Source organism: Nylanderia fulva, unplaced genomic scaffold (assembly GCF_048542155.1).
Source record: "Nylanderia fulva isolate GAGA-0341 unplaced genomic scaffold, ASM4854215v1 Scaffold450, whole genome shotgun sequence".
Taxonomy (NCBI): Eukaryota; Metazoa; Arthropoda; class Insecta; order Hymenoptera; family Formicidae; genus Nylanderia; species Nylanderia fulva.
Genome location: NW_028190533.1, coordinates 19,719 through 38,387, shown reverse-complemented (window position 1 = coordinate 38,387; position 18,669 = coordinate 19,719). Strand labels below are relative to the sequence as shown.

Below are 18,669 nucleotides of genomic sequence, written 5' to 3'. Positions count from 1 at the left end.
CGTTCAACTTACATCCCCCCTTTTTCAGTCAGAACGCCAGGAACCCTCGGATCATACGGTACTAACTTACTCGCGTGAAATAGATTAGACTCATTTTTCTTGAACCCACTATCAATTACATATATCACATTCGATAACTTTTCTTTTATTCTATACGGACCCGTTCTAACCATATCTAATTTGTTCCTACTCAGTTTATTGCTATTCTGCACATAAACCAGATCTCCTACTTTGTATTCGATATTCCTCACGTTTTTATCATAATAATTTTTATTTTGTTCATGTATCTTCTTCGAATTTTCATATGCTATCAGTCTATTTTCTTCTAAGTTCTTCTTATTATTTATCTCCAGTTCTTCCGGTAAGATTGAGTTATCCATTCCTGTTAATAAATACTTCGGGGTGAATCCTGTTGAACTGTGTATTGTGTTGTTATATTCTTCAATACATTCCCCTGCTATGACTGGCCATGAGTGTTTCTTGTCATTATATATCTTACACCTTATCCTGTTAACCAATGTTTGATTGGTTCTCTCGTTCATCCCATTAGAGAAAGCACAGTCAACTGCGGTGAAAATTAATCGTATGTCTTTGGTGTTTGTATATTGTTTAAAATCTTTCGCATTAATGCCTGCATACTGGTCTGTTAACAAAATCTTTATTTTTCCATTGTTTTCCACTTTCTCCACTAATTTCACAAAGTCTTTTGCAACTTGTGTCTTGGAGGTAGCTATAAATGCAAACCTTGTGAAGTGATCGATGATCAGATGTAAATATTTCTTCGTGCTTCTATTACCTCCAAATCCACCTATCGTGTCTAGTGACACAATTTCCATGGGTTCTTTAGCCGGCCCCAATTGTGATAAGGGAGCTTTGAATCTGCCTATTCTAGTTTTGTTTTTAATACAGGTCTCACAGGAACGGCAGACCATCTTAATGTGTTTGTACATATTTTTAAAATAAAATTTATGTCCTATCATCAATGTTAATTGTTTTGTTCCTATGTGGCCTAGTTTTTCGTGGACTTTTGATATTAATGTGGCTCCAAATTCTTCGGTTAACCAAATTTTCTTCCTTTTATTCAGTGTTCTGTAAATTACTTCATTTTCCGTCTCATAGTTGCAATCTAATTTTAATGATCTCTGATTTTCAATTATTTCTTCCAATTTCAGAAAATTTGCTGTTTTTATTATTGATTCTGAATTTTCTGTATCACTCGGTTCTAGTACCGGGTTTCGTGACAAACAATCTGCTTCTATGTTGTCCTTACCCGGATTATATATTATTTCAAATTCAAACTGGGAGATGTAATTCAAAATTTGTAGTAATTCTTGATCATTGCATTTTTTTATATTAAAGTTCTCTAACGGCTTATGGTCCGTAAATATTATAAATTTTTGGCCAATCAAATAATACTGCCAGTACAAAATTGCTTCTTTTATAGCCACGCATTCAATATAAATTGCCCTTTTTAGTTTTTGTGTTTTTGTTAATTTGCGCGAAAAGTAAAATACTGGTTTCAATGATTTATCCTCTTGGGGTTGCTTCAATACCGCTCCCACTCCATCTAAGCTTGCGTCCGTGTAGATATATATGGGTGCTGACGAATCGAAAATTGCCAAAATTGGGGTCGTGCATAAGTATTCTTTTATTCCTTTAAAGTTCTCTTGACATTTCTCAGACCAGTTAAATTCTATGTTCTTTCTCAACAGGTTGTAAAAAGGTTCTAATAGCGTTGAATGTCTTGGAATATATTCAATATAAAAATTTATCTTACCTAGAAATTGCCTTATCTGCTTCCTTGACTGGGGGGCAGGAAAATTTTTGATTGATATTAGATTGTCATTCACAGGCTTTATACAATTATTACCTATTACATGGCCCAAGTAAGTTGTCTCTTTTTGTGCAAATTTACATTTTGGTAAATTTAATTTAAAGTTTTGTTCTTGTAATGCTTTCACCGTTAATTCAATATGTTTTACGTGATCCTCATAATTCTCAGAATATATTAAAATATCATCGATATAGTTTACGACAAACGCATCCAATCCATTCTTTCTTATCACACTAGATAATGTTCTTTGAAATATGGCCGGTGAGGATTTCAATCCGAATGGCAGACACAACCATTGCCAGTGACCATGATGTGTCACAAACGCTGTCTTGTATCTGTCCTTGTTACGCAATGGAATCGACCAAAACGCTGAGTTCACGTCCAATTTTGAAAAATATTTACAGTTTCTTGCGCGTAGCGTTAAATCGTCAATCCTAGGAAACGGTTGACTTTCCGGCACTACTATCTTGTTCAGTTCCCTATAATCCATACATAGGCGTGACTTTCTTCCTTCTTCCTTCTTCCAAGCTAATGTGACTGGGGCGGCGTACGGACTACATGATTCTTCTATCAGCCCCGCTTTCAGTAACTCCCTAACTTGATTTTCTATCTCAATCATATCCTGGATTGAGCATTTGTATGGTTTCTTTGCTATATATTTATTTTCGATCAGTTTTATTGTTGCTGTATAATCTTTAACTATACCGACGTCGAATTTTCCTTCCGCAAAGATTTCCTTATATTCCTCTAGTATATCTTGAATCTTCTTTCTTGAGTGGTTATTAGGGTCCCTCGTCGAGTTCATATTAACTTTAAGTGTTTCTTCCATCTTCTTGTTATTTTGTGATATTTTTAAATTTTCATCTTGGCACAGTTTAAATTCTGTTATACAATCCAGCCCTAATAACAGATCCTCTGTAAATGATTTGCTTTTGATTATAAAAAATGAAAATTTCTTTTCTATATTCCATATTTTCATCGGAATAGTAATAATCCCTTCCGACTTCGAGGCTCCTGCAATTGTTTTTATATTCTCACTCCCACTTATTATCTTTTTGTCCACTTTAAGTTTTTTCCAGAATTCGTAATTCATTAGAGAGACATTCGCTCCGGAGTCATAAATGCCAATTGCCGGTCTGTCGTCAATTAGTATTCTCAGTTTAATAAGTGGGGAGACTATACGTTTTTTGCTTCTTCAGTTTGAGAAACGGCTTCTTGAATTTCCGTATTATTTGCCACCTTAATTTTTTCATTTTTATTCAACCTTAATGCTTGATCTTTTGATCGGCAAAACTTCTCTGGATGAAATCTGTTTGGGTAGCCCAACTTTTCACAGTGCTGACATGGTTCATATTTTGTTTGTCTTTTTCTCTTCTCATCATCCTCGTTTTGTTTTGGTTTTTGATTGATATTTAACCTATTGTTTATATTGCCCATCAATCTTAATTTAGACATTAAAGCTTCCATATTTATCACATTCTTTTCATCTAACTTATCTTGAATGAATTTGGGTAAGCCAACAATTATAAAATTTATCTGTGAGTTTATAGGAAGTTCTGAATCCGCCTCCATCAGTAAACTTCTCTTTTTCATTGCAAATTCCAATAATGATCCGTTTAAAAATTTGAAATTGTATGCATATGTAATATCCGTCCAGGACCTTCCTCCAAATGTGTCCACAAAAGAATTATTCCAGTGTTCCCAGGGGTGTGATAAGGAATTTGTCCTCAAGAGATTCATAAACCAATCCAAGGCAGGGCCCTCCAGGAATAATCTCATAGCTTCGGCGTATTTTTTTTCTGGTATTTCCAGTCGTTGACATTCCTGTACAAACAATTTTAACCAAGATTTGGCATTCATCTTTTCCCCGTTGAATTTTTCAATCACCATATTTTTAGTAATTGTACTCATGGCTTTTTCTTTTGAAATCCCTATCGGAACGACAGGCTGTGTGACATCTGAGGTTATATTTGTGTCCTCTTCTAAGTACTTATCATTAAACATAATGTTACCTTCTTCATCTAAGTAGATTGCTTGCAGCTCAGCACTGAGCGTAATTACAACATTACGATATTTATTTCGAATAGTTAAACTTTTAATCACTCTCTGCACCACCGGTGTTTGAAAAAGTTTAGCATGGTGTACGCTGGTTTGTTCGGAGGGGGCAAACAAAAATTTTTTTGGTTGATCTATCAATTGGATCGTCTTCACTTTAACTACCGTCGTCCGAGCATCTGCCGCCTCCGAGGCGAAGTGAAATCTTGCTTGGATCCCTGCCATACTTGTATCGAGATTTTGTGTTAATTTGTAAGTCTCGAAATCAGAGACTTAAGAGTTACGGAGTATCCGGAGGTTAGGTTGAAAATCAACTCAGACACGTGTTGATGCAATTAGACAACTGTAATTAAACATTCATACAAACAAATTAGGAATACAATCAAGCCAATCCATAATATCCTCTACGCACCTGAATTAACACAAATGTCGATTACGCTCTTTTAACTCCAATTCTACTGTAATCGTATGCCTTCCTCTATGACTCGTCTCACGACAGGTATCCTCGCGCGGGGCATTCAGCTCCGAGATTACAACACCGCTCCTCAGCGGTGCTGATCGTAACAACACAAGTTTGGCGGGAGCGTTCAACTTACATAAAATATATGTATGTAATAAATTTATAGATATCGGATTATGAAGGTAAAATTTTGACCGTAAATGCTGCACATGGTGGAAGAACACATGATGCCAGAGTGTGGAGGGCATCTCTTCTATCGAATCATTTGCAGGAAATGTATACTGAAGGACGAAGAGATGCTTGGCTTTTAGGTAATAATATTTAGTTGATAGAGTGTTTTATTTTATTTCAGTCTTGGCAATAATATTTTTCAATGTATAATAAACTTTATATGTCTTTTCTTTTATAGGTGATAGTGCTTATCCACTGCTGCCATATTTGATGACACCTAAGCTGAATGTACCTGAAGGTACACCAGCAGCAAGATACACACAGCATCATGTTCGAGCTCGATCTTGTGTGGAACGATGCATAGGAGTACTAAAGGGAAGGTGGCGATGCCTAAGAAAAGAGAGAGCTCTACATTATGAACTAGAAGTTGCAGATATAATTGATATTAAAATCTGAAAGTAGAAATATTAAACATTGTGGCCATTTATGTCAGTAACAATAAATGTCCAACTTCTAAAATGTTTCAGGAGAACGTTTCATTTGTAACGTTATTACAACGTACAGGTAATGTAACAATAGAATTTTGTATAACTATACTTGTACAATGCAATAACGTTACAAATAAAACGTTCTCCTGAAATATTTTAGAGGAGGGACATTTGCTGATGCCGAAATGTTAGCGTGACATTTCGTCAACATAATAGCCAAAATGTTTAGTGCAATGCATGTAAAATGTATTAAATATATATATATATATATATATATATATATATATATATATCATATTATTATCTCATAACGTATATAAAATATGTTTATTGCAACTAATATATATATATATATATAATTTTTTTTTACATACATAAACACGCGCGCGCGCGCACATACACACACACACAATTAGTCCAATGATCGTCGACTAAAAATACCTTAAGTACAGATTTGCAATTAACATTACATTTGATGTATATATGTTATGAGATGTTTACCATATATAAATATTGCATAAATATTTTCATTTTTAGCTCGAATAGTTAATGCTGCCTGCGTTTTACATAACATTGCTATTCGTTGGAGACTTCCAGAACCGGAGCTATATTATGATGTAATAGATTTAGAAGTTCCAAGATATCAAGAGATAGCAATGGAAAATGGGAATGAAGTTCGGCAAAGAATCATAAATACATATTTCCAAAATAGGCACTTATAATTTCAACATTTTTATTTAATTTATTTATATAATTTTATTTATTGAGGTAACAGCCGAAACGTTTTATTATTTTTATTATCATTGTATTTACTAAGAAATAAATCAATTATGTGTTGACATTACATCTCTCACTAATTTAATATGCTCGTTATAGTTGGCCCTGTCTTTCTAAATCTTAATTTTATAATAACACACGAGCCTTGTCTTTAAATATCTAATTGTTTTTCTTATTAAATATAATTTTATTTTTATTTATTTTTATTTTATAATCATATTTATTTTTATTAATCACAGTTTGACAGTCATTACAGTGTCTAATCTCTTTTGAACATAAAATCTCTATAACATAAAATATTTGCTAACATTAGAAGTATCTTTTAAACATATAATACTGATGCAAAAAATATCAGGTATAGAAAATATCACCTACATGTTTATGTCTTATATAATTATTAAAAATTATTTAAAATATTGTTTATTTATTATATATTTATAATATAACGAATATAAATAAATAATTGAAATAGCAAAGATTTTTTAGCTTTTTGATAATTATGTAAGATATGTAGGTGATATTTTCTCCATTTCTTCTCTTAAACGCATAACATTGTAGTCAATATTACTTAAAATATACTTATAGTCAGAATAAATATCTTTTAAATATTCAAATTTTTCTTTCCGTAAAAGTAATTTTTCTTTAGAGATCCTTAATTTCTCATTTTTAATTTCAAGATTTTCACGCATTAATTGCACAGCTGCACCAGAATTATTTTCTTTACTATTGGTAGCTGAAAAATAAAAGAAACATTAAAATATAATATTGTTTCAAAATTTTATATTCTATTTAATTTTATTTTAATATCAATATTTAAAAAAAGCACAAAAATCAATAATATTTAATACCTTTGCGTCGTGTTTCATAACGTTCAGAAATAACTTTCACTTGTGATGCGGTATTTATATTTTCATCCTCCAAAACATCAACATTAGCATTAATTTCATCCTCCAAAACATTAACATTAGCATTAATTTCATCAATGTCAATTTCTTCAAATTCAATATTATCAACAATGCTGCTTTCCATTTCCTATAAATGATTAATTTTTTATTACAAATATATAAATATATGAGCATACATTCTATTCGTGAATAAAGATATGTGATTTTACTAACCTGTGCCAAAAAATCTGTGTTTGTAGAAGTTGATGGATTATTATTAGTTACATCTATCTTGTACATTTTATTGTTTGTAGGTAATATAGAAGTATATTTCTGAAAATATTTAAATATGTAAAAATTATTTGGGATATTATCATATTATCTATTATTAATTCCTATTAAAACTAAACATATTAATCATTATTAATGATATTATATTAGTATGTATTATATTCGAATGCACATATATGTATATACTCTTTTTATTTGCGCTGCAATAGATGAGTTTTGTTCTTGCACAGTCTTACATGATCCTTCATTTGTATAAAAAGATTCTTTCAAAGATCTTTTCGAAATTGTATCATTAAGTGCAGACTCTCTCGGTCTAATTCTACTAAAATTTCCTGCTTCAGATATCTGAAGCAAACTAGCAGATTCGTTCGAGGATCTTTTTGAGATTGTATCATTAGGTGCAGACTTTTTCTGTTTAATTCTACTAAAATTTCCTCCTTCAGGTATCTCAGGCAAACCAGCTGCTTCCGGATCTATGATTTCTAATAAATTTTCTTCTAGTTCTGTTAATTTAAGAATCTTTGGTGGTCCTCCGCCTGTACCGCCAGCGTAACTTTTATTTTGGGCGCATTTTTTTAATACATTTGATTTCCAGTCCCTCCATGTCTACATTTATATAAAACACGCAATTTTTTAGAAGTCCATTCTATAACAATTATCAATAATTGTAAGCCTGTATGTAATTGCTGCGCATGCTTTTTCAACATTTAATAAAATATGCACAACAATTACATACAAAGCTTACAGTTATTAGTAACAGAATAGGCTTCTTATTAATCATACTAGTGTAAATATAAAAGGCCTATTCTGTAACACTAGTTAGCAATAACTGTAACTTCTGTATATCGTTGCACACAGCGATTATATACAGAGCTTACAATTATTGGTAATCAGAATTACAGAATTGATTATTACAGAATGATTGCTAAATGTTACTCTGATCACTTAATAAGACATTATAATTTCTTTTATAAATACCTTTTGCCATTCTTTGCCTTGCTTTTGCGGTCCATTTCCAGTAGCATTTAATGATTGGCTTATGGCAGTCCACATATCATCCTGTGTAAATAAAATTTATTATTATTAATATCTATATTATTAGGAGACGCGGTAGTGTCTCCGGCCATGTTCAAACCCTAAAAGACCTTAAAAGACACTACAAGTCTCCTTATTCTGCACCATCAAAGTCCATTTTTTGGGGGTGTAGAACTACTAAAATATAAAAAATTTTGAATTGCACGTAATATAACCTGAAAGGCGGCATTGCCACGAGTAATTTGAGCCAAGAAAAAATAAAATCGGTCAAGCCGTTCTGGAAATACAAGCGGTCAAAAAGTGACGTTTTTCATGAAAAATGAAGTAACGTCGTCTTCTTCTTCTTCTCTGTCCGCGTCCGCTGACGTCATCAGGATTATATATATATATAAATCTCTTCTCACCTTTCACTCACACCTCCCTCAACTTCCACCCAACCCGTTCCCTCCCACATCCCGCCCCACCCCCACCCCACCTCCACCCCACCCCCACTCCCACCCCTACTTCCACCCCTTTTTCGCCTCTTTCACCCTCTTTCGTCCTCTCTCACCCTCTTTCACTCTCTTTCGTCCTCTTTCAACCTCTTCACCCTCTTCGTCCTCTTTCACCCTCTTTCGCCCTCTTTCATCTTCTTTCGTCCTCTTTCACCCTCTTTCGTCCTCTTTCACCCTCTTTCGTTCCTCTTTCCACCATTTTTCCGCCTCTTTCACCCTACTTTCGTCCGTCTCTCACTCTCTTTCATTCCCTCTCACCCTCTTTCACCCTCTTTCATTCCCTCTTACCCCCTTTTCGTCCTCTTTCACTCTCTTTCGTCTCTTTCACCCTCTTTTCGTCCTCTTTTCACCCTCTTTCGTCCTCTCACCCTCTTTGTCCTCTTTTCACCCCCTTTCGTCCTACCTCACCCTCTTTCGTCTCTCTCACCCCTCTTTCACCCTCTTTTTCCTCTTTCACCCCTCTTTCGTCTTCTTTCACCCTCCTTTCGTCCTCTTTCACCCTCTTTCGTCCTCTTTCACCCTCTTTCATTCTCTCTGTCACCCTCTTCTCACCCTCTTCATTTCCCTCTCACCCCTCTTTCACATTCACCCTGTTTCGTCTTCTTTCAATCTCTTTCCCCCCCCCATTTCATTCCCCTCTCCCACTCATTTTCGTCCTCTTTCACTCTCTTTCGTCCTCTCTAACCCTCTTTTATTCTTCTCACCCTGGTTCTTCGCCCTCTCTCACCCTCTATTCGTCCTCTTTCAACTCTCTTTACATTCCTCTCTCACCCTCTTTCATTTCCCCTCTTTCGTCCCTCTGTCACCCTCCTTTCCGTCCTCTTCGTCTACTCTTTCGCCCATCCTTTCATTCACCCAATTTCGTCCTTTTTCACCCTCTTTCGCCTATCTCGTCTTCTCTTACCCTCATTCGTCCTCTCTCACCCTATCTCCAAAAAATCATAAAAATGAAAAGGTCAAGCCATGTTCAAAAGAAGGTCTTCAAAAATTTAAACCTAGTCTGTACAATGAAAAATAATTACTCGTAATTCCAGAGTTCCAATTTGTTAATATCGAGTAATGTATTTGTTTCAAGTAATGGCAGTAGAGTTAAATACATACCTACGTATATGCAGTTTTTGCTGTTAAATGTACTTGAACGAAAAAAATAATTAATCGATTTTCGCGTTAGGTTAATCGCTCTGCTGACGGCAATCGTATTGATTCCATCAAAATAGTTATTTCGGATAACAAAGAAATCGCAATAACGAAAGTAGATATTAAATTTGAAGTATTCCACAAATTAGTGGTACATCGGAAACAATTTCCATTGTCTCTCAGTTATGGAATAACTATACACAAAAGTCAAGGAATTACATGTAACAATGCAATGATGGATTTAGGAATGACTGTATTCAGTGATGGTCAAGCCTATGTAGGTTTGTCACGAGTAAGTAAATTGGAAGGCCTACATTTGATAAATTTCAATCCAGCATCAGTTAAAGCAAACTCGAGAGCCATTGTAGAATATAATTGACTGAGATCTATATTCAAATCTGAACTGCCACAAATCAATCCGTCCCTAGAAAAAGGTTGTGAAAATGTACGATCGTCGATGGGCTATCCCTAATATCATTGATGATGTGCAGAATTATGATTGTGAGGAACCAGAAAGTATAGTTACGTGGAAAATATATGGCCTTTGCAATAACGATGCTGTTTCGTGTTACGCTAATGTAATATTACAATGTGCGTTTCATTGCGTACGTATTAGGCAACAAATACTGAAAAATAAAGCATCGAATGCATTGACTGATGCTATCTGTGCGTATGGTGAACGTAAATATTGCAACATTCAAGCGGTTAGAAGATCTGTCGGAAAACGCTTCGAAGAACGAACACAACAAGATGTTTCGGAATTTTTTACGGCTCTAATGTCGACGTATTCCGACATCAATGATGTATTAGAACTCGAATTAAAACACGTAACATGTTGCTCGAATGTCAAATGTAATTACAATGTAACTAAACAGGAAAGCAGTAGTTTGCTAATATTACCTATACATTCGACATTAAAAAGGAAAAAAGGTGTCACTCTACAAAGTTTGATTAATGTAGAATTTTCTAAATGGGAAACGATAAACGGTGCTTCTAAAAAAATTATCAACAATCGGATTAACGCCGTGCCGACGAGTAATATCACGATTAATAAAAAAAAGTACAAGGTAATAAGCGCTATATTTCACGAAGGTGAAGAAATGAATCGTGGTCACTACACATGTATGTTAAGAGCTGACACAAAATCGGAATGGTATTACTCTAATGATATGGAAGTGTTCAAGAAAAAATGGCCCAAAGAAGCACAAGGGGCATACATATTGTTCTTAGAACAGATTAAATAATGGCGCTGTATAAAAGTTGCCGTAAGCGCCAAAATAAAATATCGGCTGCTCTGGCGCTTTATAAAAGCTGCTGTAAGCGCTGCATTAAAACAAGTGCAATAAGTTTCTAATTTGACCTAGGCTTCATGACATTTCAAAAAGTATCATCCAGAAAAAAATTATCAGACAGAAATATGTATGTCGTGTTAAAATCGGAGAGACGAAGAAAAATATATGGTTGCGTTCTCACGAGAATGGGCGATGGAGGGGCCCATTCTTTATTTTCAATATTCATACAAGAATATAAATTCATTCGGTTGCAATTGAAATAAATGTGCAATGTATCGTTAAAAGTTATTAAAATTATACAAACATTTACATATATGATTAAATAAAATATATATATATGTATACTATAATATAATTATATATTTTATATATGTACATTTATACCATATATTTCAATTATTTTGAACTATATTGCATAAATTGTTACTTATACAAAGTTATGTGAAAAGAATCGAAAATACATATATTTGTGATACTTGAATTACTAGAAAGCTGTTCTATATATCTGTACTTTAAAAAGTAACTGATATCCTAAAAAAATCATAAAAATGAAAAGGTCAGGCCATGTTCAAAAGAAGGTACTCAAAAATTTAAACGATCTAATAATAAATTATCACGAAAAGTAACTGATATGTTATTCAAGGTGCCAGTTCAAAGTGAACATACGTAAAGTGTATATTATCTAAATTTAGTAATAATATATTACCATGAAAAGTAACTGTGATATTTTATTCAAGGTGCAAGTTCACATTGAATATACATACATATAAGTAAAACTGATTACAATTTGATTCCAGAAAATAAGTGCGATATGTTATTCTTAGTGCACAAAATATAATAGTCGTTTATAGAGATTTGATTTGAAATTCATACTAGCCCGTACAATGAAAAATAATTGCTTGTAATTCCAGAGTACCAATTTGTTAATGACTCAGAAAAATAACATGGCGGCCTGCTCTCAAAAAACTTTCGATGAGTAGAATAAATAATTGAAATAAGAGTTGTGAAAATTGTATAAATTAAAAACCTCCAATCTTTCTTTAGTAAAATTTCGAATTTTCGTATCAACTTCCGATTTGTGTTATACCGTATTTTCAGGGAGTAAGTTATTGATCAGAAAACTTTGCCTTGTTGCTCGAAACGGGTGTATATTAAGTAAAATTTATAAATGTACAGTTCTCAGGTCAACTACAATAAAGCTATACGCTTAAAAAGTTTACTGATTATTTGTCGTAATATACAATAAAAAATTACATATTAATTATTCAAGATACAAGTGAGAAATAAATATCATTAAAATATACAAAAAAAATTTATCAATTTGACTCTGAAAAGTAAGTGACATGATTCTCAAAGTGCAAGGTTTCATTTGACTTACAATTTTCTTCAGAAACACAGAAGAAAAAGGTATTTGTATATAGTTTTGTATATTCACTTTGTTGTGTGTAGAGCTTTTAAAAATACGTTGAATCCTTATTCTAATCTAATCTTCTTCTAATGTAATACTTTTCGTACTTCAAATGTTGTAGTAATTATTCTGTAAGAGCTTCGACATTATTTCTAAATGGACATCGAGAAACATCATAGTTTTTTGAGAGCAGGCCGCCATGTTATTTTTCTGAGTCATTAACAAATTGGTACTCTGGAATTACAAGCAATTATTTTTCATTGTACGGGCTAGTATGAATTTCAAATCAAATCTCTATAAACGACTATTATATTTTGTGCACTAAGAATAACATATCGCACTTATTTTCTGGAATCAAATTGTAATCAGTTTTACTTATATGTATGTATATTCAATGTGAACTTGCACCTTGAATAAAATATCACAGTTACTTTTCATGGTAATATATTATTACTAAATTTAGATAATATACACTTTACGTATGTTCACTTTGAACTGGCACCTTGAATAACATATCAGTTACTTTTCGTGATAATTTATTATTAGATCGTTTAAATTTTTGAGTACCTTCTTTTGAACATGGCCTGACCTTTTCATTTTTATGATTTTTTTAGGATTATATATTTATATATATATTATAAATAAAATACAATGACATTGACGATAAGAATTGCGATGTATATATTAAGTTATAGATAATATGATACACACTTACTAATATTTTCTTATTGCCACTATTATATCTCAAGCGGCCTCTTGCAAAATCCTCGTTTTCTTTCATGTAGCTAATAATATTTTTTTTTTGCTTTTCGGTAACGTTCATGATTAATTAATATTTTTAACCTCACACTTCTAACACTATCGGCGGTCTCGGCGAATCTGTCTTGTGAAAATGTGAGATTACTAGACCGGAAATGCCTAGTTATTTCACATTTTCACTCGACAGTTTTCATAATTGGTGATCAAATCACGTGAATGATAATGCGAAAAGTGAGTAAATTCACTCGAAAACCGTAATAGGCCCCCTGGTAGAGATTGCGTCGGTTAAGTCCCGGAGAGATGGCTTCTTAGTAGCGATAGCGGTGTTCCTTGGTGACTCATCGCTAACGGTTTTCAACCGTCCTTTATTCTCGGTAGCGATAGCGGTGTTTCTTTGATGACTCATCGCTATGCGCTCCGACTTTTCTTATCGTATTCTTAGTAGCGATAGCGGTGCTTCTTTGGTGATCACCGCTATGCGGCTTGCAACGGCCTTTCTTATCTTATTCTTGGTAGTGATATTTTTTAACGGTCTTTCTATAATGGTTTGCGGGTTGCAACGTGTTTCAGCGTTGCATCATGCAAATTGCATTATGCTTCTTGAATGTAACGGTTCTCAACCGTCTTTTTAGAAACTTCTAGAATCTTCTAGACGTTTCTTGAGAGTAAAGCCGAGTTCCATAATAAAACGGGTTTCATACCTAAATTTCTACTTTACCAAACGATATCTAATTATTATTCTTTAGAATATGTCGATTCCTTTTGCGATATGAAATAAAATGCATTACTTCGTAAATTTTGTTATAGATTTAAAAAAACTTATCTGCTTTAATTTATCTTCATATTTGAATGTAAAATTTTAGAAAAATTTAAATGTAACTTCTACTATTATTTTATAGTTAGAATTTAATAAACATGATAATGTAACGTCCAGACCAAAATTTTAAAGTCTCAATTTTTTTCAAAATTTTGTGACGACCCGATTAGCCGTCACTAGTCGCCCGCGCTCGGTAAACGGCCCCTTCGGGGCCACCACACGAATACGTTGGAATCCGCCTTTTCGCCCCCACCCGTCACTCGACCCCCTCCAAGCGAGTCTTAGAGTGGGGTGGCCGACTGGTATAAGAGCGGCGCAGCCGAGACTTTCGGACACCAGTCCCCGTCCTGTCCCTCGAGCGTACTCAGGGATCACTCCTCAACTCCCACACTTCCAATAACACCCCGCCGACGAGCGTTCTCGTCGTGCAGGCCGAGCGTTCTCGGTCCCGGGGCCTGTCCGTACTCACCCCGGGCCCACGAGCGTTCTCGTCGGCCAGGCCGAGCGTCCGGTCACCGGGTCCTGTCCGTAAATCACCCCGGCCGACGACGTTCTCGTTGTGCAGGCCGAGCGTTTCTCGGTCACCGGGGCCTGTCCCCTAACTCACCCCGGGCCCACGAGCGTTCTATTTCCATCCCCTTATTCTTATCGATGCAACACCTTCGCTTTCCTCTGCTGCATTCTAATAGCGAGTCGCGCACGCCTTTTAAATGTTTAGAAACGTCGAAAATCAACAAGATAATCGAGAGAGGCACAGAGTGATGCACGACGGCGGACGCGTGATAGCGGCGTCGAAATAGCGAGTCGCGCACCTTTTAAAATGTTTAGAAACGTCGAAAATCACCAAGATGATCGAGAGAGTCACAGAGAGATGCACGACGCATACGCGTGATAGCGGCGTTCGCGGTTGTTTACACTTCGGTCTGCGAGAGTCAAAAGTCAGTGAGAAAAAAAAATGCACTGGTTAAGATTCACCGGTGCGGTGCGCGTGATAGCGGCGCACGTTCACTGAGAGTCACTGTTAATCAGTACGAGTCACGATTAATCATTGAGAGTCACTGCGAATACCGTAACGCAAAGCGCGTGCTTGCGGCGCTTGCGGATAACTCGCGTATGTTCACCGCACTCAATTAAAAATCACTGGCGCGTGATAGCGGCGCCGGAGTTGAGAGTCACTGAGCGCGAGTAGCGGAGTACACGTGCAGTCACTAATCTCGAACGGCGTTTAACTGCCGTCCGAATGCAAGATTGCAAAGCGCGTGATAGCGGCGCTTGCACTGCAAGTGACACTTCAACGTCGAAATTCTGTCTACTCAAATGCAGAATTCGATGTACACCGGGTACGTGAGGGCGCGTGACCGTCACGTGGCCGGAGCGCCGCGGCTTAGGCCGGAGCGACGGCAGGCGCGCGGCCGAGAGAGAGCCGCAGCTAGAGAGAGAGAGAGCGAGCGAGAGAGCCTCGGAGCGCGCGGCGTGATACCGTCTCTCTCGCTCTTCACGTCTTGGAGAGAGCGCGAGAGAGAGAGAGAGATAGACTGTTTCGGAGCGCGCGCGACGGCTTGTTGTCTTGTAGCGCGGTCTCACTCCCGCACACGGAGTTTTTCTACTCTAAACGAGAACGCGTAATTAGCGTATTTCTCTTGCCGCGGATCACTGCGTTTTTAAATTTACTGCCCCGATATAGGCACACGAGGCAGAAATTGTCAATTGTTCGAATAAGGTACGAAACGAAGGAGCCCGTTCTTTTCGCGATTTCACTATCACTCGATCGGTTTTTAAAATCCGGCTCGAAGGACCATTTTTATATGTATAAGATTTAACGTTGTAGGATGCCGGGTTAACGTGATCAAATAATTGTACGCGTTTTGAAACGGTTTAATTTAGTTTATTCACTTTCTACAAGTTCGTCGCGTACCTAGACTTATGTTTCTCGGCGCTCGCTCTCTCGAGGACTGACTCGAGGGCTGCGCGAATTTCGGAGCTCGCGTAGGGCGGCAGCCGATCGGGGTCCTCGATTGGACCATCGGAAAATCAGGCGATGTACACACGCCAATTAGCGGCGAGTGTACACGTTGGTTTCACGTGTTTCCTTCGCGTAAACACTAAGGAATTTAACAAAAAACATTCTAGAAAATTCGATCGTCCTCGAGGATTCGATCCGAAGAACGAATCTTCAACATTGACATTGTTGTCATTATTAAACAATGTGATTATATCTAAATTTTTAAAACATTTGAAAAAACTTTTGAAAGAACTTTTGAAAGAAAGAAACCGCATCTTATCGTTATGATGGATTGTCAAAAACTGAGTATGTAAAGTTTATATGACTTTTATAATTATGTCATCGATGTTGTTTAAATTCTCTGTGTCTTTATGTAGGTTAACTGTATTATTAACTTTTTTAATAAAAAACATCTTTGCGATTTTTCTTTTTCTAACATGTTTTTCATTATGTAATATAACGGATAATACCCAATCTGTTTCAATTTGAACGTGATATTTAAACTATCTTGATGTAGGGTGGACGCGCTCCGAATTTGGTGCGCGAAGGAAGTAGAAAAAAATCATTGAACATTCGAGTTTAACACATTTACAAAAGTATTTATTACTTCACATCGCACACGTTAACCAAAAAGTGAAATCGTTAACAAAATTATTTCATTATTCTCTTCACAACAATGCGAGTATAATACACTGAGTATGCATAAGTCGATCACGCTTGTTATTCATGATCATAATTTCGAATCTAAAATTCAAAGAAATTTTCGATAACTTTTGTTCGTCGTACGCAGAGAATGTTTTTTTCGCACTTGTTTGTTCATCGACTATGTTTGATTTGAAGGACACTGCTTCCGTATGCGCAGAATATCCTCTTACACAAATATTAAATTTCCTTTAATTGTTCTTACATACGATTCAATAATCGTCATGCGAAAAAAAAATGAGATTTATTTCACTAACACGTGAACTTGCTTAAGTGTGAGACAATTATGTACGGTCACTGACATGTGAACCGAGAGCTGATTGAGAGTGATCGTTAGGAACGATACAGTTTGTATTTAAACAATGAGTTGCGCCCTGTTTGATAGCGCGATGCATCGTTTTTATTGCCGGACTACTCGCGGCAATCTAATTTTATGCACAACACTCCGCGTAACTCAGTACTCGCACACAGTAATAGTCTTAGATTTTGATTTATATCGGTTAATCCGACTTGATTAATAATGATTTTCAATTGAAGAGTGCGCTTAACTTATGTCGACTTTACTCTTGGAGAGACTCTCAACGACTGACTTCGCTTATGCTGCCGAAAAACCCAAAGGAATTTTGTTTTCGTGGCTTGCTACTTCTCACGTGTATTCTGCGTGATTGGTAAGAACAAAAGCCATAAATACGCTTGCCGGGAGGTGCTGCCTCTCTGGCTTTATGCGAGTTATTATTGATTCGATTATCGATGCTGTCACGAAATCGATTGAATCCGTAACACAATCAAATTCATGTTCCAACTTTTGTCTATGTTTGTTTATGACTGAATGCTTTGTTATTAATTGTATTGTGTATATGTACTTGTATGTAATTTTATATTGTTAAAATGTTCTTTCATACGAGTACGCAAATGTCTTTTTGTTTGACCGATATATGAGGATTCACAATTTTTACAGTCAATTTTATACACAACATTAGTTCTATCGTCGTTAGGTAATCTATCTTAAACAAGATAGAAAAGAATTTAAACAACATCTATGACAAAATTATAAAGGTCGTATAAACTCTACATACTCAGTTTTCGACGATCCTCCATTATAACGACAAAATGCGGTTTCTTTCTTTCAAAAGTTTTTTCAAATGTTGTTTGAGATGCTAAGTAAAATTTTAGTAAATTCTAGAACTTTCGATCAACGTCAATAATAAAAGTCACGGTCTTTTTTGTATGTTTGTCACGGTAAAAAACTGTCATAAATTAAACCCGTCATCACAAAACATTCTCTTCATACAAACAATTAGCGGTATCTCAACCGTTTTCGCCGAATACTTGTCGCGTTAAAAGCATGCGCAAAATTGCCACGCGGCCTCAATCACAAATTAGAAATAGCGAGCGGCCGCGCGCGCATGGCAAAACGCGAATTCGTTGCGCATCTTAGCGAAGCGGCCAATAATGAGCTGTGCCCTCGAGTCACCTCGAGCACAATTTAAATTGCTCACCATAATTGGCGCTTCCCGAAAAAGTGGGTTTTCTTCGGAAACCCATAAAAGAGAGCTCGCACCCGAAATCCGCGCCTTATCGCTTCCGCAGTGACCGCATAACGCAAACCGCATATTATTTGATCCGCAAAAATCTCGTTGACGACCGCCGCTTATTCCGCACTTTGTTCTCGATTACGTTTTCTCTGAAATATTTAACTGTTATAATAAGTCTTGTTCAAGTATTTTGTAATTAAGTGTGTATTGAAATTAAACTCTTTTTGATACAAAAGAAAGGGTGACTTATCCTGTTGTGTCGCGCGATCCTCTCTCACGCAGCGCGTTCGCGAACAAATGTTTTAAAAATTCCGATATAATTACATTGTTTAATAATGACAACAGTGTCAACTAACTGCGCTTTTATTAAGAAAATATGTAAATTTTAATTCTTGCGTTTAACATCAAAATGTTTATCTTTATTAATCTTAATTAATTGTATCATTCTAGTTTCTCACTTGAAAAAGACCAAAAACAAATGGTCGAAACGTTGTGGAAATAAAATAAAAATTTTCTTTGGCTAGTTTG

At 35.6% G+C, this 18,669-nt stretch overlaps 1 protein-coding gene across 1 annotated transcript; it reads right to left on the bottom strand.

Moving 5' to 3' along the window:
* Window positions 1-7,067: 7,067 nt before the first annotated feature.
* On the bottom strand, window positions 7,068-8,019 carry LOC114943742 (uncharacterized; the record flags this gene model as incomplete). Its single annotated transcript, XM_029319426.2, has 3 exons — window positions 7,068-7,073; window positions 7,147-7,566; window positions 7,939-8,019. Coding segments are annotated over 3 exons (507 nt in total), but the record flags the coding sequence as incomplete, so codon positions are not given.
* Between the last annotated feature and the right edge of the window lie 10,650 nt (window positions 8,020-18,669).